This window comes from Schistocerca piceifrons, chromosome 4 (assembly GCF_021461385.2).
Source record: "Schistocerca piceifrons isolate TAMUIC-IGC-003096 chromosome 4, iqSchPice1.1, whole genome shotgun sequence".
Classification (NCBI taxonomy): domain Eukaryota; kingdom Metazoa; phylum Arthropoda; class Insecta; order Orthoptera; family Acrididae; genus Schistocerca; species Schistocerca piceifrons.
The window spans coordinates 249,989,800-250,011,648 of record NC_060141.1 but is presented as its reverse complement, the minus strand read 5'-3'; the positions used below and the strand labels follow the sequence as shown (position 1 = coordinate 250,011,648).

Sequence of the window (21,849 nt, the reverse complement as noted above, 5' to 3'; positions counted from 1 at the left end):
TGCTCATTTGTGTGTCAGGATATACCACATGAAGGTCTTTACAAATATTTTATTAGTTTGGAAGCTGATGTGCTTGTCCAATAGAAGGTTGTTCTTATTTTAGAAGGTACTCTTGGCCACTGATATTTTTCTCTTGAATTCCTTGAGACATCTGTTGTTTTCCTCCACAGTGCTACTGAAATAGCAAAATTTGGTTACTTCCTCAAGTTGTTCTCTGTCTATTTTTATGCCAGTCTTACCTCCACCTCCCTTCTTGTCTATAACCATGACTTCTGTCTTCTTGGTTTTTGGTTTTTTTATCTTTTGATTTAAGACCTTAAGTGTTATTTCTTTTTCTGAGCATTTTATGACTGTTGACTGAAATAACTTTACCAGCGGAAAAATACTCCTATTGGAGCACAAAAAAGCCAATATGCTCCTGTTTAAAAGACTCTGGCCAAAAAGTGGGTTACCAGCTACATCATTCTACCTTCCTTAGCACCTTAAAAAATTTTCCCAAAAATTTTGGGATGCATATGTATACATGCTTTTTAATGTTGAGAGAGAAGGAGACAGTGGCACTGGGAAAGAGATGGAAAAATAATAATTACCGGAAGATAATAGACAGTGTTTATGGGTAGTATAGAAAGAGTGGAGAAGACAGTGGTAGTGTGAGAGAAAGAGAGGAACACAATGGCAGTGAATCATTGTTGACAGTGACAGAACAGTGCTAAGAAAAGAGTAAAGGAGGCAGCATCAATGGAGAGGACTAAAGAGAAGGAGAAAATAGAAGTTGGTGAGAGTCAGTGATAATGAGAGACAGGGTATATGATGCTGTTGACATGGAAGGGAGAGTTAGTGTCACTGAGAAGAGACAGCAGCAGTAGGAATGAATGAATGAGATAGTAGAAGTAAGTGGAAGACAGTCAGAGTGAGAGGAGACAATAGTAGTTGGACAGATTGAAGGAGACTGTGGCTGTGAGACAGGAGACAGTGACAGTTCGAGAGACACAATGAGATAACAGTAACGAGTTTAGGACTATGAGTAAGTGAGAAGGAGCAAGTAGGAGTGGATGAGTACTATATTCACCTTTTTTGGGCTCCATTAGGAGGATTTTTCCACTTATACCTTCTTTTCCCTGCTACAGCACTCATATGAAAAGAACTTTATGAGGCTGTAAAATTTTGATAGAGTACTTATGTGAAATACAAATAATGATACACCTCCAACTGAATTTTACACTACAAAAATTTTGTGTGTGCTTCATTACTACAACATGGGGTTCCCAGAACTTTCTCATGATAACAGAGACAATTTACAGCATATTTCTCTGTGCTATGTCTCTTAATAAACTATATTTTCTTCTCACGTCGGGTTTTATGTGTGTATGTTACATGTACAAGTAGGTTAACTTTGAATTTCTTTATCACAGAAACATATAAAGATGTAAAGAAAATTTTAAAAGTTGTTGGAGATTGGTGTCAGAAATATATAGCAAAATTGACAGCCATTTGTTGTGTATAGCCATTTTGGAAACCGCAGCTTAGTGTTGGTACCTACAAACCATGGTTTAGGGATGTTACTCAATAATGGATAAAGATTTTTGAAAACGGGAAGATGACACTTCTAAATAAATGCCCAGAGAACATACCACTAAAATTTGAGCAATTTTTTGTGGTTTGCTGTGGCCCCATAAGCCCATTTAGGTACATTATAGGCCACATCTAATGCATCTGATGTGCTCCGTTTGACTAAGCTGCAGAAAGTGTGTAACATTCAAACTTTGACGCTGTACTGTAGGGTAGTTACTGTAAGACTAACCTTCTGTTGGGTAGGCATATGATCCCTAGCCCAAGGGCTATCCAAAACCCTTGACCCTATTTTCTATCACCAACAGAACCTGAGATGAGCTGTAGAAAAATCCCATTTTTATGCACGGCATTTCATAACATTGTTATCACATACTGTCACATGTGTACTAATAATGCCTCATTTGTTCTTCTGTCCCATTTCATCCACTTCTCTTAGATCTACTTGAAACCCTTCCAAATCTGGGCTTTGTTCCTAATATACTTCTGCTCTTGCTTTGAGTCGCCAGTAGCTGTTTTTTAATTCATTCTCCTGTATAGACTCTGTGAGGTACTGGAACTTGTTGACCATTTCTGTATGCCCTATCTGTGTTTCCAGGAATATAAATTTTGCACGATGTCAGTAATTTGTCATAAATTTGGTCTTTTTAACTGAGATATTGTGTACTCTTTGCTTTGCAGTCTTTCCCAAGAAGTTAATTTGTATGTTTGCTTCTTCTGGGTTTTCTTATAACACTGCAAGGTCATCAGCAAATGCCAGGCAATTGACAATTTTTCCACTGGCAGGTTAGATTTTCCGTCAATCTCCAGATCTGAATTCCAAATTGCACTAGTGTGTTTTTTAATAGGAATGGAGGAAGGCTATCACTTTGTCTCATTCTAGTCTTAATTTTGAAGGAACGAGAGACCTGGCCTGTGATATTTATCTTGGAAGTTTTATTTCGTAGGGTCTCTGTGGCTGTATGCACTAGCTTGTTTTGATTCCAAAGTCCTGCTATTGATATCTCTGCACACTGTATTGAGTACAGTCTTTGAAAGACTGTGTAATTTTCTTGTTACTCAGCTTTTTGCGGCAGATTATTGATTGTAATATTAAAAACGAAAAAAGAAAAAAATGCTGCTTAATGTTCTGCAAAATTGTATCTATTTGGTCATGAATGGGCTTTTGGCTTCTCAGACCATCTTCAGGAGGCAACTGAATGTCGCAAGCACAGATAAACATGATGTGCCACATACACAGATATTTTTGTACAAAAGATACAAAAATGGCAGAGAGTCTACATAGGAAAATATTATATTTTTGCCACATAGAAATAGTTACATTAACTAAAAAATTTTCTGGACAATTTTGAACAAATTTTCTTACAGAAAGAGTCATTAAATTCATTGAATTGCAAAATTAAGTACTGATTCAGATATGTTGACAATTTGCTGTGTTTGTGGACTGGTACTATTTGACAATTAGATAGATTACTACAGCGTTTAAACTCACAACATAAGCAAATTCGGTTTACAGTAGAGCTGTGTGGCTCTTCCATAACTTTCTTGGATCTTAATGAAATGGCGGAAAATCCAGGATGGAATGTAACAATATTGTGAAAAGGAATTTGCTACTCACCATATAACAGAGGCACAACAAAAAGACTGTCACAAATATAGCTTTCGGCTAGTAAGGCCTTCTTCAAAATTAAATGACAAACATACCCATTCACACTCCCGCCAACACAGCTCGCGCACACATGACTGCAGTCTCAGGCAACTGAGGCCACATTATTGGACCTTAATATAGATATTAGTGCAAGAAGTCATTTGTTTAGCATTTACAGAAAAAACATAGCTACTTATATGGTAATCCCTGTAAGCTCCCAGCATCCACACAGCCGCAGACATGTAGCTTTCCATTCACTGGTGCATTGCCTCTTATCTGTTCCTTATCCAGCAATGGCTATAGCTCTGCTGTGATTGGTAATACACTACTAAAAAAGAAAAGGCATAAAATTACACCACTTCTGTATGCTGGCCAACAGCAGTCACTCAGTAGCTACCAAGCCTGGTGCAAAATCTCATATTGGCAACATTTTAGGCAGCCTTGCAAAAGAGTTAAAGTCATGCTACTACAGACTTGCATTTTATAATACCAGTAGCACATAAAAATTTTTGTTTATTAGTAAAGACAGATTGCAACCATTGGTACTTGCAAGCAGTATGAGAAACTGTATATTGGTCATTTAGGCAGAACTTTGCTGTTATGCTATGTGAACATGAGGGAAGTGGGAGATTAAGAAAAGAAGAAAGTGACCTTACTGCAAATGAACAAACACAAGACACAAATGCCATCCTAGTATTAAATGATCACACTCAGTCCGCATTTCCTCCTTTGTTAAATTGAGTTTTCATTATAAATACTAGATTCAGGCTTTAAATTCTTCTTATTTCTCATTAATTGTTAAATGTATCTCCACATAAATGCTTCATTTATCCCTCTTTTTTTAGTTAATGTAATTATTTCTATGTGGTCAAAAATGTTCTGATTTCCTGTTTAAACACTCTGACATTTTTGTGTCGTCTTTACAAATAGTATTAGTGGAATTTGCACCTCATTTTTATCTGTGTTTGTGATATTCAGTTGTCACCAAATAGATATAATTTTGCGAAACAATAGGAAATGTTTTTCATTTTAAATATTAGTATAATGTTCTGAGAAGCACTGAGAAAAGTTGAAGATCTTTTCAGGACCAGAGCAGCTTTTTTAAATCCTTCTTGTCATCCACCTAGTTGTTTGTTCAGGATTTCCTGTACTCTATTTGAAAATATACTTAAGAGAATGAATCGAGAAATTGAGTGGAGGATCATGCCTCTGTGGTTGTTAGTCTCTTCTTATCTACTCTGTTGAGCAGATGGATCAGTGCGGTTTCCCATTCATTTGGGATTTTATCAGTTTTCCAGATGTTGCCAATGACTCATTGAAGGTCACCAAGGGTAAATGGCTCCATGGATTTCAGCAGTTCTATTAGCAGGTCTTCTCCAATTGCATTGTTTTTTAGATTTTTATAATGACAACTCTGATATCGTCTTTTGTTAGTGGTGTACCATCTTCTGAGTTTAATGTAGGGGGTGGAATTACTAATTTAGAAATTGAGGAGGACAGTTCAAGAAATTTTGAAAATATCAAGCAAGTATATTCATTGTTCCATCCATGTTTGTTCTGCTCATTTCTAAAACTCATACTTGGGCGTGGTTACCTTTAGGTAACCGCTCATCTGTAACTGATTGACATATGATACTCAAATACTTATGACAACAAGAAACCTCTCAGTAGAGTGTGAGCTATTGCTTCTTGCACACGCTGCCACTCACATCCACTTAGATACCCACCCACGGAGCACATCGTCATAGATAGGGGTGATTTTTTTTAGGTCTCTGTCTCGATTTGTGTGTGAGAATGAGTATTTAAACTGGGAAAAGGAGTGTTAGCTTGAAAACTATTGAATGTTAGCTTGAAAAATATTGAAATTATATGTGTTGTCCTTGTGTCACATAACAATCAGCTGGGCATGAGAGATCACTAATTCTAAACTTTGGTTACTGTTCCCACTAGGGATTTCCATTATCCAAATATTAATAGTATTGTGTCAGAAGAGGAACGTCTTTACAGACTGTCAAATTAGGAACACATTGATTAGAACCAACATAGTATTACATTTTGAAACACATTTAAATCTCTGGACTTTGAAATATTAAGAAAATTGTCTGCAGCCAGATACAAACTTAGGAAAAAAAAAAGGAACTGGTAAACACAATATGACATTTTTTCCAAAAATGCCATCAGGAGATTCATGATGTGGGGGAAATAGCTTCTAATAATGATGGAGTAATTGTTACTCAAGTCTTGGATATATACACTACTGGCCATTAAAATTGCTACACCAAGAAGAAATACAGATGATAAACGAGTGTTCATTGGACAAATATATTATACTAGAACTGACATGTGATTGCATTTTCAGGCAATGTGGGTGCATAGATCGTGAGAAATCAGTACCCGGATCAACCACCTATGCCTGTAATAACGGCCTTGATACGCGTGGGCATTGAGTCAAACAGAGCTTGGATGGTGTGTACAGGTACAACTGCCCATGCAGCTTCAACACGATACCACAGTTCATCAAGAGTAATGACTGGCATATTGTGATGAGCCAGTTGCTCGGCCACCATTGACCAGACGTTTTCAATTGGTGAGAAATCTGGAGAATGTGCTGGCCAGGGCAACAGTCGAACATTTTCTGTATCCAGAAAGGCCCGTACAGGACCTGCAACATGCGGTCGTACATTATCCTGCTGAAAAGTAGGGTTTTGCAGGGATCAAATGAAGGGTAGAGCCACGGGTCGTAACACATCTGAAATGTAACGTCCACTGTTCAAAGTGCCATCAATGCGAACAAGAGGTGACCGAGACGTGTAATCAGTGGCACCCCATACCATCACGGCGGGTGATGCGCCAGTATAGTGATGACGAATACACACTTCCAATGTGCATTCACTGTGATGTCGCCAAACACGGATGCGACCATCATGATGCTGTAAACAGAACCTGGATTCATCCAAAAAAATGACATTTTGCCATTCTTGCACCCAGGTTCGTTGTTGAGTACACCATCGCAGGCACTCCTGCCTGTGATGCAGCGTCAAGGGTAACCGCAGCTATGGTCTCCTAGCTTATAGTCCATGCTGCTGCAAACATTGTCGAACTGTTAATGCAGATGGTTGTTGTCTTGCAAATGTCCCCATCTGTTGACTCAGGGATCGAGACGTACCTGCACAATCCGTTATAGCCATGCGGATAAAATGCCTGTCATCTTGACTGCTAGTGATACGAGGCCGTTGGGATCCAGCACGGCGTTCCATATTACCCTCCTGAACTCACCGATTCCATATTCTGCTAACAGTCATTGGATCTCGACCAACTCGAGCAGCAATGTCGCGATACGATGAACCGCAATCGCGATAGGCTACAATCCGACCTTTATCAAAGTCGGAAACGTGATGGTACGCATTTCTCCTCCTTACACAAGTCATCACAACAATGTTTCACCAGGCAATGCCGGTGAACTGCTGTTTGTGTATGAGAAATCAGTTGGAAACTTTCCTCATGTCAGCACGTTGTAGGTGTCGCCACCCGTGCCAACCTTGTGTGAATGCTCTGAAAAGCTAATCATTTCCATACCACAGCATCTTCTTCCTGTTGGTTAAATTTCGCATCTGTAGCACATCATCTTCGTGGTGTAGCAATTTTAATGGCCAGTATTGTATATGTTAACAGCAAAGATTAAAACTGCTACCCTTAATGAAATTTTCACTCTGTAGCAGGGTGTGCACTGATAGCAAACTTCCAGGCAGATTAAAATTGTGCGCTGGACCGAGACTCGAACTTCACAGAGGCTCTCCTGCAAAACATTTCGCATTAGAGCTTCTGTGAAGTTTGGAAGGTAGGAGACGAGGTACTGGTGGAAGTGAAACTGTGAAGATGGGTTGTAAGTCGTACTTGGGTAGCTCAGATGGTAGAGCACTTGCCCGCAAAAGGCAAAGGTCCTTAGTTCAAGTGTCGATCCAGCACACAGTTTTAATCTGCCACAAGTTTCAGATTTCAGCTCTTTGTCAATTGATATATTTGAATAGTCTTCTGCACAAGCTTACTCTCCATATTCACTATTTAGAGCAATTTCTGCTTTCCTTCAGAACCAATAGATCTTATCATTTTTCCTGCTCCTCTCCTGTCAAAAGTCTTGTTTAAAAAAAATACAATAGCTAGTGAAACAACGGTGTTTTTAAAAAGGTGTATCTAGAAACCTTGTTCCAATCGTTACTGTTTTACTGGTATATAAATTGATATTCGTCTTCTGTTACAAATATTTAAAATATTGAGTATTATACTTATTTTCAGTCTTTTTTTCTAAACAGGTTGTAGAATATCCATAGAAGATGTGAAGAACATTGCAATCAGATTTGCACGCCTTACTTCTGAGTTTGTGAAACCACTCTACAGTAAATTGATAAAAGAAGCACAGTTATATTTAGAGGTATTTTGTCACAACTTTATGCTTACACTAGTCAATAAGTAGTTCATGGCACTTCTTAGAAATATTGAATAAATTATTTTAGTTAATTGGGCACACTTAATACTACCTGCAATTCTCTCTATGAGGATGTTAGATTAGTGGTTAGTGTATTGCGGGCTGTTAATGTTTTTCATTGTATAAAAGAACTGTTGTTGAAGGAGCATGAAGCTTCATCTGGAGTTAATCAACATGGACTAGTCCACATCTTATACATATTATAAGTTAAAGTCCCCCATCACATTTTTCTGTCTGTATGCCAGAGCTAATCTCAGGAATTAATGTAGGGATTTTGACACATTTTTCACTAATAAATAGACTGGTTCAGGAGGAAGGGTTGTGTATATCACTACATATTATAAACGAGTCATCTGGCCATAGATACTTAGTGCTATCCATGTGAACTCTGAGTGGCTTGCTAGTTCAATATAGATTATTTCAAGCTATCAGTAGTTATTGTGTAACAATAGTATAAGAACAAAGGGCAACACACTATATGGGAGAAGCATTGAGTAGTAGATACATATTTTAACAAAAAATTCCATATTTTAGCTCAGTTTCTGAATTTACACTCTTGTTTAGGACATATTCATACAGCACAAAGATACTATCTCATACTGTTACTTGACTGGTGTGGGTGGTTGTCTTGGACTGAGTGAATGTGTTGAATGTGGGAGGGGTGTGGGGTCGAAATGAGGGGCTAGAGAATTTCGTCTAACTGCTGCCACGTTTAATGGTATTTTGTACATGGAAGCAACGGGGATGAAATTTTGGGAGGGAGTGGAGGATTAGTGGGCCACAAGGATAAGCTAAGGATACAGTGGCGAAAGTATACATGGCTAAGCAATGTATGAAAATCATGGGACCAAGAAGAGACATATGAAGCTTTAGGGGGAAGAGTGTAGTAGGAAATAAGATTTGAGCAGTACTAGGGATGAAGCTTTAGGGGGAAGAGTGCAGCAGGAAATAAGATTTGAGCAGTACTGGGGACTAGGAAGGGGACAAAGGTAGATTGAGAAAGTGTTAGTGAGTTTCAAGGTGAGGCGAATTTGTGGACCAAATAATGTATGTAAGGACAGTTTCCACCTTCACAATTGAGAAAAGTTGATTTTGGGAGGAGGAGGTAGGAGAATTTGCATGACAGGGACTGGAGTATCATTGAAGTCAATCAAGTTGTGCCAAGTAACATGCTCTACAATTTTGTGATTAAACTTGCCCTTGACTACAATTTAGTGATGTTAATTCAACAAGTGGTCAACTCTTCATTTTAGTATGCAATGAAGTAAAGTTGTTTACTACTGGAGGATGTGGAACAGTCGTTTCGTTTCAGGGAGGTATTGTGTACTGAGGGAGTGGTTGTTTCTGGCTGGCTATAATATGTGGTTGTAGTATTAGAGCATGGGAATTTTATCTTTAGACATCATTGAGGGGAAACAGCTGTGGATATTTGAGAGAGACATTCACCTTATCAAGAGAAGAATCACTATAGAGGTGTCGTTCACAGATGGAAGGAGGACATCTTTATATCTGTGGTACAAGAAAGTAATGGACTTCTGGCACTCTTTGTTCTTGATTGGCCTTATATGAAACTTAACTATATGAGAAGTTTAGGATTCTGAGCAACTTGTAAGGATTCTGCTGGATGGTCCACCTCCATGTTTGTAGATAAGGAAATCCATGGTGTTGAAATCCATGTTTGAACATCCAGTTTAGGTTTTTCATTGATTCTGTAAATCAGCCAAGGCAGAAGCCAGGTACATTTCATTGAATAAGCTGCAGTTTATTTCCTGCCCCATCCTTGTCCAATCTGAACATGTGTTAACCTCTAATGATCTCATTATTAATGAGAGCTTCATGTCTAATCATTTTGCCCACTTGTTTGTAGATTTATCTTCAAAGGAGAAGTAGTTTTGAGCAAGGATAAAGGTTCCCAGAATGAGATTTTCACTCTGCAGCGGAGTGTGCGCTGATATGAAACTTCCTGGCAGATTAAAACTGTGTGCCCGGCCGAGACTCGAACTCGGGACCTTTGCCTTTCGCGGGCAAGTGCTCTACCAACTGAGCTACCGAAGCACGACTCACGACCGGTACTCACAGCTTTACTTCTGCCAGTACCTCGTCTCCTACCTTCCAAACTTTACAGAAGCTCTCCTGCGAACCTTGCAGAACTAGCACTCCTGAAAGAAAGGATATTGCGGAGTCGTGCTTCGGTAGCTCAGTTGGTAGAGCACTTGCCCGCGAAAGGCAAAGGTCCCGAGTTCGAGTCTCGGTCGGGCACACAGTTTTAATCTGCCAGGAAGTTTCAAGGATAGAGGTGTTCATATGAACCAAGAATGGTTGCAAAAAGGTGTCTCTACTAAGTACTGGGAGCAGAGCGACTAAATTTTTAGTGGGGATTAAGGGGATCGGACATGTTCGACTCTTGTGTCTAATCCAGACATTCATGTTATACAGCTGTTACACATAAAGGAACCATCTTGATGGATCACCTTGCGGGTTACCCGATATGTGAGAGCTCTTCATCTACATGCACGAAAGAACACATGGTGAGTCAATGTTTGTAACTGTCATATATAAGAGTCACATATAAACTTACAGCAAACAACCAATATTGACTTAAGGTCTCTTACCTCCACTTATACAGCATGTGAATGGTCACGGAAAACCTGATCTCAGAGGTTTAAAATCAGTGAAGCCTGGGATGAGAGGGGTGTGAGAATAGCTCTGCTAAGATTTAATGTTGTTGTTGTCATTTTTGCTCTGGTAAGCTACTAGTGTGCCGTGGCAAGATTGACAATGGACCTACTGCTACGAAAGAGATCCTAGGACATCAGTATTCTAACCTGGATGGAATAGTGATGTGAGGAAACATATGCGGTGGTTTTAACCTATGACCGTCCCCAAATTTTCCTCTGAATGTGCCTGCAGTATGAAATTTGGTTAAATGAGCAACCAAGCTGCCTCCTCTACATTTTATTGACGGACAGTAAATTGCATAACTTTATGGCCCAGAGATAGTTCAGTGGAGATGGAAGAGGAAATAATAATATCAAGTGTATCAATCTTACAGTAGAGTTATCACAAGCGTCGCAATAGAATGAAGGTTAAACAGAAGTAAAACCAGGAAATATATTTTTAACCATTATCAGTGAAGGGAAGAGATTGGGGTGTAGTCTTTATTTAAATAAGAAAATAAAATACAGTATTACAGACATATAAGGAACCTGAATACAGGATAACTTGATTAAGGAAGAATTTATGCAACAATTTGCTCTCCTTTTAGGTAGAATACCTGCACAAAGAGCATCAGAAACTGATAAACAACAGAAAATCAAATAACTAGATGATGGTGGGAGATTTCAGTCCAGAAGTAGGATTGAAATTAGAGGGAAACATGGAGTAGCGTACTAAATTTGATAGAGGCAGAATGTGCTAAGAAAACAGCAGGTCCATCCATAACACTTTCTTTCAGAAGAAAACAAAGAGGAAACTATCTTCTCAAACATGGAAACAACAAAAAAATGTTACAGGTATGTGGAGGGTAAACAACAAAAGTAAAAGAATGTGGAACAAAGCAACGGGTACGGGTTTCAAGAAAATTATAAGAGAGTCAAAAAATAACATGCTGAACTGAACCATTTTAAAATGTTTATAAGACTATATGAAAAGCAAAAATGGGAGAACTGTGAACTTAAATGATTAAAACAATTGGATTATCAAAAAAAAACTTATGTGTGGAAGACTTTATATCCCAATATATATACTTTGGGAGTAAAGGAAAGCACTCAACAAATACCAGAAGCGTGGGGTTGTCGACAGACCCACACAAAAGAGAAAGAAAACGTGCTAGCTTTCAGACACACACACACACACACACACACACACACACACACACACACACAAACAGCACCTATGCCACTAAATCACGATGGTAGGTGGACTAAGGTGGGGTGGGAAATGTGTCAGGTGGGAAGGGTACAGGGAGAGAGAGTCAGAAGGCATGAAGAGAGGTTGAGAATGGGTAACTAGCATTTCAGAGGAAGACAGTGTGTTTGTTGACTAGAAATGGGGGAAGGAGGGATGGTAGGTGCATGGGCTAGGCATGCGGTACATGGGTACTGGGGCTGGTGCCATGTGGCACATTATGAATATGATGTAAAGGGTGACAGAACAGGAAGAAAAAACTTTAGGGTAGAAGTTATGGGGGCAGTAGGTTAGCAGATATTGAGGCCAGAAGGGTTATGGGAGCAAAGGATGTGTTGAAAGGATGCCTAACATCTGTGTTATCCAGAATAGTTGGTGCTAGTGGGAAGAATTCATGTGGCATGAGTTGTGGAGCAGCAATTGACGCAGACATTGTATTCCATCAGTTGAGATGCAGACTTGAAGTGAATGAACTAAGAATGTATCTCTAGCAAGAAATAAACATGACACTTTATTACACTTTTAAAAATGATGCAATTTTTGTTGAAACATGGACACACAACAACAATACACTGTGCCAAAGCAAAAACTAAATGGATTTAGAGCAGAGAGGTTTTTGTAGTGTTTTACAGAACACAAAACTCTGTATTTACTTCGATACTTCCCCTAACTTCCAGTGATGCTGCTGCTTCTGATAATGATGATGATGATGATGATGATGATCATAAGGGATCTCTTATAATGATTGCTTGGTAAGACAAAAAACATAACCTGGCCCGACACTGAAACCTCCTGGCTGAGTCATAAATATTTCTGTGTCCAGGTCCCCACACAGAAATGCAATTCTAACTTATAATTGACAAAACCTGTAGGTTTCTTCAGCTACAATTGTTGTTAAAGTACAAAAAGAGTCATAACAAGAAAGTGGACTAAAATTTTCATCATAGTCGTGTCTTCTGTGTTGAAACATACCAGAAACAACCCAACGAGTGTGGTCAGGTTTATATTTTACCTGAAGTACCCAACGATTATTAATCACATGTTAACTTTTAAGCTGTTTACCAACTCCAGGTGTAACATGCTTCAAAGACCTTCATTGCTTCTTTCATTGAATTAAACCACTTATTGGAGTCACTACTTTCCATTCCTTTGGTAAAGTTTGTCGGTGTTAGCTCTTCATGGATTGCTTTTGTAAGGCAAACTAATGCATTTGTTTTTTGGAGGCTGGTGAGCCTGGCATCCTAATTCGTAATCACTAAACCTCACTGGGTGTGTTTTACAAATTGGACAATGATTTAATAAAACATCCAGTCATTCTCAATTACTAATCTCAGTTTGATCGATAATAGACTTGAATTCTGTTTGGACCAAGAATTACTAATCAAGTCACATTCCTCCCCTATTTCTTCAGGTACAGACTTAAATACCAGCTTAATCAAATTCCCAACCATAGGTAACATTTGTGGTTGAAAAGCACCATTGCATGATTACGTTTCATGGTGTTTTGATGTGATACGCACTTTGTGACCATCTTTCTCATTCATATAACCAATAAAATATCAAGGTCTAGCTTTGTCATAGAACTTGGAATGAAATTTCTTGGGCAAATAAACATAATCTGTCGAATACATTACCAGTCCACAACTCAAAAGGTGTTTTACCTGGAACATTTGACTTCCCAGTGTGATTGAATAGAAAAATGGTCCGAATAATTTAGGTAACTCACTAGGTGATGACATGGAGTGAGCTAATTCAAGTATTTGTTGATTTGTTTGTTCAGCATCACACTTTTGCCCAGATGTATCCAGACATGTAAGGTGAAACTAAGTTACACAGTCTCATAGTATTGCAGCTACCACATTTCACTTAAACTTTCCCCCACTGACAGACTGAAACACTTTTACCATATGACCAGCAGGATACACCTTCAAAATGTTTTCAAATTGTTGATTACTTCAGATTTACTTTGCATTAAGTATATCCAAGTGAAACTAGAACAGTCAACTTTGAAAAATCACATAAGAATGAAAATGGTTTATCAAGTTGGCAGAAATTGTCCAGTAACATCAGCATTAATCAATTCATCAGCAGTTTGTGACCAGTCTCTGAAAGGACTGAATGGTTTGGAGTGGGATTTGTCAAGAACACATCCATCACAAAATGATGAACTGATATTCAGAAGCAAGAGAGCATGCCTCACACATAGTTATTGTCTTGATGACCAAGTTTCTCATGCCAATCTTATAATTGTTCTTCTGAAGTTGCTAAGTTAATGTTCCTTTTTGAATTTGGATGACAAACATGCTTGTTCATAATGTACATTGAAGGAACAAGTTTCCCTGTTGCAACTGATTCACTATATATTTGAATGATAACACCTTTGTTATTATAAGCCACATTATTTCCCCATTGCACAGCTTGATGAATGGAGAAAAGTTGGTGTTTGGCATCAGGTACATACTGAACATTATCTAGCAAAGCAGATATCCACTTGTTGTTTATATATACGTCAATATTAATACTCACCGTATAGCAGAGATGCTTAGTCACAGATAGGCACATCAGAAGGACTGTCGCAAATAAAGCTCTCAGCCAGTAAGGCCTTCATCAAGAATAGACGACACACACACACACACACACACACACACACACACACAAGCAACTCTCACACACGACTGCAGTCTCAGGCAACTGAAACCACATTGCGAGCAACAGCACCAATGCATGATGGGAGTGGCAAGTGGATGGGGGTAAGGAGGAGGCTGGCTTGGGGAGGGGGAGAGATAGTATGGTAGGCGTGGCGGACAGTGTAGTGCTGCAGGTTAGATGGAAGGCTGGGGAGAGGGGAGGGGGGGGGAGGTAATGGAATAGGAGAGAAGTAAAAAGACTGGGTGTGATGGTGGAATGACGGCTGTGTAGTGCTGGAATGGGAACAGGGAAGGGGCTGGATGGATGAGGACAATGACTAATGAAGGTTGACACCAAGAGGGTTACAAGAACATAGGATGTATTGCGGGGAAAGTTCCCACCTGCGCAATTCAGAAAAGCTGGTGTTGGTGGAAAGATTCCTTGTGTCACAGGCTGTGAAGCAGTCATTGAGGTGAAGTATGTCATGTTTGACAGCATTCTCAGCAACAGGGTGGTCCACTTGTTTCTTGGCCACAGTTTGTCAGTGGCCATTTGTGCAGATAGTCATCTTGTTGATTGTCATGCCCAGTAGAATGCAGCATATGGGTTGCAGCTTAGCTTGTAGATTACATGACTGGTTTCACAGGTAGCCCTGCCTTTGATGGGATAGGTGATGTTTGTGACCAGACTGGAATAGGTGGTGGTGGGAGGATGTATGGGATGAGTGTATTGTGTAGATTCGGAGGGCAGTGAATACAACTGTAGGAGGGGTGGGAAGGATAGTGGGCAGGACCTTTCTCATTTCAGGGCATGATGAGAGGTAGTTGAAACCCTGGCAGTGAAAGTAATTCAGTTGCTCCAGTCCTGGGTGGGTTACAAGGGGAATACTCCTCTGTGGCCGGACAGTGTGACTTTGGGAGGTGGTGGGAGGCTGGAAAGATAAGGCATGGGAGATTTGTTTTTGTACAAGGTTGGAAGGATAATTAGGGTCTGTGGAGGCTTCAGTGAGACCCTTAGTGTATTTCGAGAGGGACCGCTCATCACTGCAGATGCGATGACCATGGGTGCCTAGACTGTATGGAAGGGACTTCTTGGTATGGAACAGGTGGCAGCTGTCGAAGTGGAGGTATTGCTGGTGGTTAGTAGGTTTCATATGGACAGAGGTACTGATGTAGCCATCTTTGAGGTGGCTTGCTGGGTTGAGTTGGACCAGATGAAGCAAATGGGGAAGAAGTTGTTGAGGTTCTGGAGTAATGTGGATAGTGTGTCCTCACCCTCAATCCAGACCGCAAAGATGTCGTCAGTGAATCCGAACCAGGTTAGGGATTTAGGATTCTGGGTGTTCAGGAAGGATTCCTCTAGATGACCCATGGCATAGTATGGTGTCTTGAAGATGCCCATAGCGATACCCTGGATTTGTTTGTATGTAATGCCTTGAAAAGGGAAGTATTTGTGGGTGAGAATATTGTTCGCCGTGGTGACTAGGAAGGAGGTTGTTGATTTGAGGTCCGTCAGGCATTGGGAAAGGTAGTGTTCAGTAGTGGTAAGGTCTTGGGCAGAGATTTGGTGGAGGAAATTTTTGGTATCTTTTATATAGGAGAGTAGGTTACAGGTAATAGGTTGAAGGTGTTGGTCTATGAGAGCAGAAATTCTCTCAGTGGGGGCACAGTAACCAGCCACAATGGGGCATCCTGGTTGTCGCATCTGCAGTGATGAGCGGTCTCTCCCCTCTCCCCACCTCTCCCCCGCCCTCTGTTTAACCTGCAGCACTACACTGTCCACCACTCCTATCATACTCTCTTCCCCCTCCCTGCCCCAGCCTCCTCCTTACGCCACCCAGTCACCACTCCCATCATGCACTGGTGGTGCTGCTCACAGTGTGGTTTCAGTTGCCTGAGACTGCAGTCATGTGTGTGACTGTGTGTGTGTGTGTGTGTGTGTGTGTGTGTGTGTGTGTGTAGACTATTTTTGATGAAGGCCTCATTGGCCAAAAGCTTTATTTGTGACAGTCTTATTGTTGTGCCTATCTGCGACTCGACATATCCGCTGTATGATGAGTGGCAACTTTCCTTTTCGTAATATTATTACATTCCATCCTGGATTTTCCATTGTTTGATTTCAATATTAACACCGCCAGTCCCATGTAGATGTAGATATGCAAAAATATCTTTGTCGCCTGTTGTCTGTACACGTGGTGGAATCAGAAACTTTTCAAAAGTAGCAGAATGCTGTTCATTTGGTGAAATGTGGTGTGTCCTGCCAGAATCAGAAACCCAAGAATCAGCACTATCAGAATTAATATGAACTAGCAAGCTAGTGCTGAAAAATATGTTTTATTTGGCATTTACTTTTAAATTGGAACTAAAACTATTATTGATAGCTGACTCCTTTATTTTTTATGCAGCCATACATTTTCAGAAGTTTGCAATAATATGTTCAACTGTCTTGCAATATAGACATGAGCAAGTTCCTTTCTTCTTTTTCTTCTTACACTCTGTTGTGAATTTCTTCAGTCTGCGCTGTCTCACATCCTATTTTGATTTTGTGTAGAATGTGCTACCTGCCTGAGTTTCTGTGTGTAGCTAGTAAACTGTAAAAAGGACACAAATTCTCAATAAGAAGCTTTGTATTGCATAAGACATCAAAAATGTTTTCAGATAGTGTCGTGTGTTTTGTTACAGATGTGACGTCATCCTTTCTTTTTTTTAATTTAAAAGAAAAAGTTGAATAGCTTATGTAATAATTGCAATGAAGATTGTCTAAACATTGATAAAAGAGTTTCCCAGTTTTTTTTTTCGTACATGAATAGCAGGTTCCTCCTCAAGTGCTATTCAGACAACATGAACTGCCCATGCATTGTTCTATTTACAGTGTCAAAATGCATTGACTGTTTCATCTCTTTCTGCTAATGATGGACATTGGCATGTATCGTATACAGTTTAATAATGACAAGCCTTTAAACGATGTTGAAAATGTTTCTTTATGATAGTTTCTTGACAGATAACAAATATTTGTAGGACTACTCTCGTTTTCCTTGTTAAGTGTCATATTGGCCATAATCTACAAATCTTGCTGTCTAAAAAATACCTTTATTAAAAGAAAAAAATAGTCCAGTGAATGATTACTATAGTTCTCACAGCTTGAAGCATTCATATTTGGGTCCATTATGTACTGTGGTGAACTAAGGATACATTTAATATTAACTGAATTTTTTGTTAGAATGTTATTATAATATTAAATAGAAGATGCTTCCAAAAGTATTGCAAAATTAGTGGCCAAATAAATTTTCCATTTTAATATTTTTCCTGTTTAATATTAAGCATATATTTTTGCACATATTTGTAAGAAATAAACATGACATTTTGTTGCACTTTGAAGAATGATATGCTTTTAATAACAACATGGACACACAATAACAGCACACTGTGTCAAAGTAGAAACAAAACAAAGAATCAAAGAATACACACTTTTAGAGTAGAGAGGTCTCCCACACAACACAAAACTAGGTGCCACAGTAGAAGGGGAAAAACATTACTTCAGTAAGACTAACATATGGGTAATGAAGAGGGACAGCAGGTGTTTCAGCAGTTGTAAAGTCAAGAGTCTGATGATTTATTGCTCTGCCAGTCTAGTATTAGCCAACATGGCCCCACTTTATTGGTAATGCAGGGTAGATGATGGCAAAGAGAACTACAACCCTTAAATTTCCCGAGTAGGAGCAGTTCTACTGTGTTGTTTAATGGTGATGGTCTAATCCTGAATAAAGAATTCCAGAGGTAAAATAGTCTCTTTCTTTTGACAAAACTCAATGAATGAATGTACCCTTGAGGCAGCTCTGGGTTTGCTTATGTAGCCTCGACGCCAATCATAAAAGAGAATGAGCATTTCTAAATTGCCAATGCACCTCTCTCAGTACCCTAAAAGGGTCCTATTGGCTTACTAAATTACAAATAACTTTACCAATTGAGACTGCATTGACACCCTAATTTTTCCAACTGTAGATCCATTTATAAAGAACATTTCATCTCAATTACATTTTTGTATCTTAGTAAATGCATTGTTATTTTTTTTTTTTTTTTTTTTTTAAATTAACTGTGTGTGATTTTTATTCTCTGCACTGTCCATTTGGTCATGAATTGCATCAGTTTTTTCGTAACTTGTTGCATTAGAATCATTCTGTAGACAGAAGGTTGGCACTGCAAACTACACAGATCAAAAAAAGTTTTGCAACGCCCCAGTTCCCAGAACTCGTGAAGATAGACGTTGACTGTGGATATTGCATCACAGACACAGTCCCTTTGACTGTTCAGAGATGTCACTAACCCCGCCCAAAGATGTAAGCAACCACGCATGAGCAGCACCTGTTAGACGAAGGGGGTCCGACAGCCAATCAGTTCCAGTCATTCTACCAAGAAGGAGGTACATAGCTTGTGTTGTCTGTAGTTCAACCATACCTAGATGGTCAATGCTGCAGTTTGATTGCGTCCACATTGTTACTTTGTGTCAGGAAGGGAAGTGTCCAGGCATCTCAGAGTGAACCAAAGCGATGTTGTTCGGACATGGAGGAGATACAGAGAGACAGGAACTGTTGATGACATGCCTTGCTCAGGCTGCCCAGTGGCTACTACTGCAGTGGATGACTGCTACCTACAGATTATGGCTCAGAGAAACCCTGACAGCAATGCCACCGTGTTGAATAATGCTTTTCGTGCAGCCACAGGATGTCGTGTCACGACTCAAACTGTACACAGTAGGCTCCATGATGCTCAACTTCACTCCTGACATCCATGGCAAGGTCCATCTTTGCAACCACGACACCATGCAGCGCAGTATAGATGGGCCCAACAACATGCCGAATGGACCGCTCAGGAGTGGCATCACGTTCTCCAATGAGTGTCGCAAGTGCCTTCAACCAGACAATCGTCAGAGACGTGTTTGGAGGCAACCCGCTCAGGCTGAATGCCTTAGACACACTGTCCAGCAAGTGCAGCAAAGTGAGGGGTTCCTGCTGTTTTAGGGTGGCATTATGTGGGGGGCCAACATACGCTGCTGGTGGTCATGAAAGGTGCTGTAATGGCTGTATGATACGTGAATGCCATCCTAATAGTGCAACCATTTCAGCAGCTTATTGGTGAAGCATTGGGCTTTATGGACGACAATTCGCACCCCCATCATGCACATATAGTGAATGACTTAGTTCAGGAGACGACTAGAGTGGCCAGCATGTTCTCCAGACATGAACCCTATTGAACGTGCTTGGGATAGATTGAAAAGGGCTGTTTATGAATGACGTGACCCATCAACCACTCTGAGGGATCTATGCCGCTGTTGAGGGGAGGAACAATCTAGACCAACAGTGCCCTGATGAACTTATGGATAGTATGCCACAACGAATACAGGCATGCATCAATGCAAGAGGATGTGCTACTGGGTATTAGAGGTACTGGTGCATACAGCAATCTGGACCACCACCTCTGAATGTCTTTCTGTATCATGGTACAACATGAAAGTGTGTGGTTTTCATGAGCAATAAAAAGGGCAGAAATGACGGTTATGTTGATCTGTATTCCAATTTTCTGTACAGGTTCCAGAACTCTGGAACTGAGGTGATGCAAAACTTTTTTTTTATGTGTGTGTATCTATGGTAGTTGATGCCTAAATCAGGGATAATCTGTTATGTTTTTGTTACTTGTATTTCAAAATTTACATTTCCTATGAAATCTCAAAAATTGTGGAAGGTAACTTTGCAGTACATTTCTATATAATATTTTTATGTCAATTACCCATATTATCCAGATTTTAACTCTGCATGTTGAAACCCTGCTGGATGCAAAAATCCATGTAACATCATTTTTCAGGGAAACTAGTTATCTGATGATGCTCAGATCCTGTACTCCTTACTTTAACACAATTCTACTAACAAAATATGTAATTATAAGTGAATCAAAATTTTATGTTATGCAATTTCATAAACCTACGTCAGCTGCATGAACAAGAGTAGTCATGTTCTGGGCTTGACCTTTGGACTGTGTGGAGGAGGAGAGGAAGTCCCTCCCTCTCCTTGCCACTGTTGCTAGCCATCTAAGCCACCCACTTCCTCACTCATAAATGGTAAACAGATTGAAAACAACATGGCAAGATTATGAAAGGATGTCGAGTATCAGACAGGCACAACAAAAATACTGCAAGACGTGAGCTTTCTTCCTCTAAAGTAGACAACAAACACACATTACTTTAGAAGATGGCCTTTTGGCCGAAAGCTGACTTGTAGCAGTCTTTTTGTTGTGCCTGTGTGCGACTCAGCATCTCCTCTGTATGGTGAGTAGCAATCTGTCCTTTTCATGAAACTGAAAAAAATGTTTGTTGAGATAAAAGAATTGTTTAGTGCATTAAGTGAGGTGAAAAATAAATTGTGATGGGGGACTGGAGTTAGTAGAAAAAGGAAAAGGAGAAAAATAGTGGGAGAGTGTGAAATCAAAGAAAGGAATGAAAGTAGCGTGGTAAAATTTTGCACACGGTATGGTTTAATTATTCCAAACACTTGGTTCCAGAGCTGCAAAAGAAGGTTGTATCCATGGAGGACACTTATAGAACTGGTTTGTTGCCTGAAAAACGTTTACAGGGACAGATGCAGATTCTCACTGTTATTTGTTGCATATGAAATGCAAATTGCAGGGAGGTCAGAAATTAAGAAAACTGGACTTGTATAAGGTAAAACAACCAGAGGTGGTTGTGAGCTACAAAAGGTGCTTGAGGCAATGACTGTCTGGAACAGGTGAAAGAAATGGACAGAGGAAAGGTTAACTTCAAAAGAAGTAGCAAAGGAACCTGAGGAAAAAAATAGGTAAAAAGACAAGGTCTAGTAGACATCCTTTGATAACCCACGATATTTAATTTAGTTGGCGGAAGGGTAAAATATTAAAACTCAGCAAAGACACAAGCAAAAGAAATACAAATGTCTAAAAAATGAGATGATGGAGAGTGCAAAAAGGCAAAGCATTGAATGGGAAATCCAAAGCTGTAGATGTATGTATCACAATAGAAAATGTAGATGCAAGTATAGAAAAATAAAGACACTTTGGATAAAAGAGAAGCATCTGTATGAAAAGGAAGACCGCAGATACCAAGCCAGTATCATCCATAGAAAAGAAGGCTGAAATGTCAAAGTAATATGTAGAAGGACTATATAAATGAATGAAAAAGTTATTATAGGAAGAGAAGAGGAATATGAAAGGGAAGAGATGGACATGATTCTGCGAAAAGAATTTGATAGATCACTGATGGACCTACTTTGAAACATGACAACTGGAATAGATTACATTTCCTCAGAATTATTAAAATCCTCAGGAGAACTCACCACAAAAAAACTGTTCCACCTAGTACACATGATTGGAGGACAGATAAAATACCACCAGACTCCTAGAAGCCTGTAGTAATCCTGATACCACAGCACGTGTTGAAAGGTGTTCTAACGGTTTTTGGACAACAGGAGACAGTGTGGTACTAGGGTGCAAGACTCACACGTCTCTCGCAGTTGACTCACATATTGCGTGCAGCCGATTTTCTTCTCGGGTCAGACAGCTGCATCGATCTTCACAAACTCTGCTTCTCCAAA

At 39.6% G+C, this 21,849-nt stretch overlaps 1 protein-coding gene and 1 non-coding gene across 4 annotated transcripts in view; one reads left to right on the top strand and one right to left on the bottom strand.

Moving 5' to 3' along the window:
* The window catches only part of LOC124795037 (transcriptional protein SWT1), a 283,974-nt gene that overhangs the window by 197,775 nt on the left and 64,350 nt on the right, over window positions 1-21,849 (top strand). For all 3 annotated transcript variants that reach the window (XM_047258819.1, XM_047258818.1, XM_047258820.1), the window contains one exon: window positions 7,528-7,646. In XM_047258819.1, the coding sequence (XP_047114775.1) occupies window positions 7,528-7,646 (119 nt within the window). The remainder of the gene's footprint in view (window positions 1-7,527; window positions 7,647-21,849) is intronic.
* Trnas-cga lies at window positions 9,682-9,756 on the bottom strand. Its single transcript has one exon. It is a non-coding gene; the product is annotated as a tRNA-Ser (tRNA).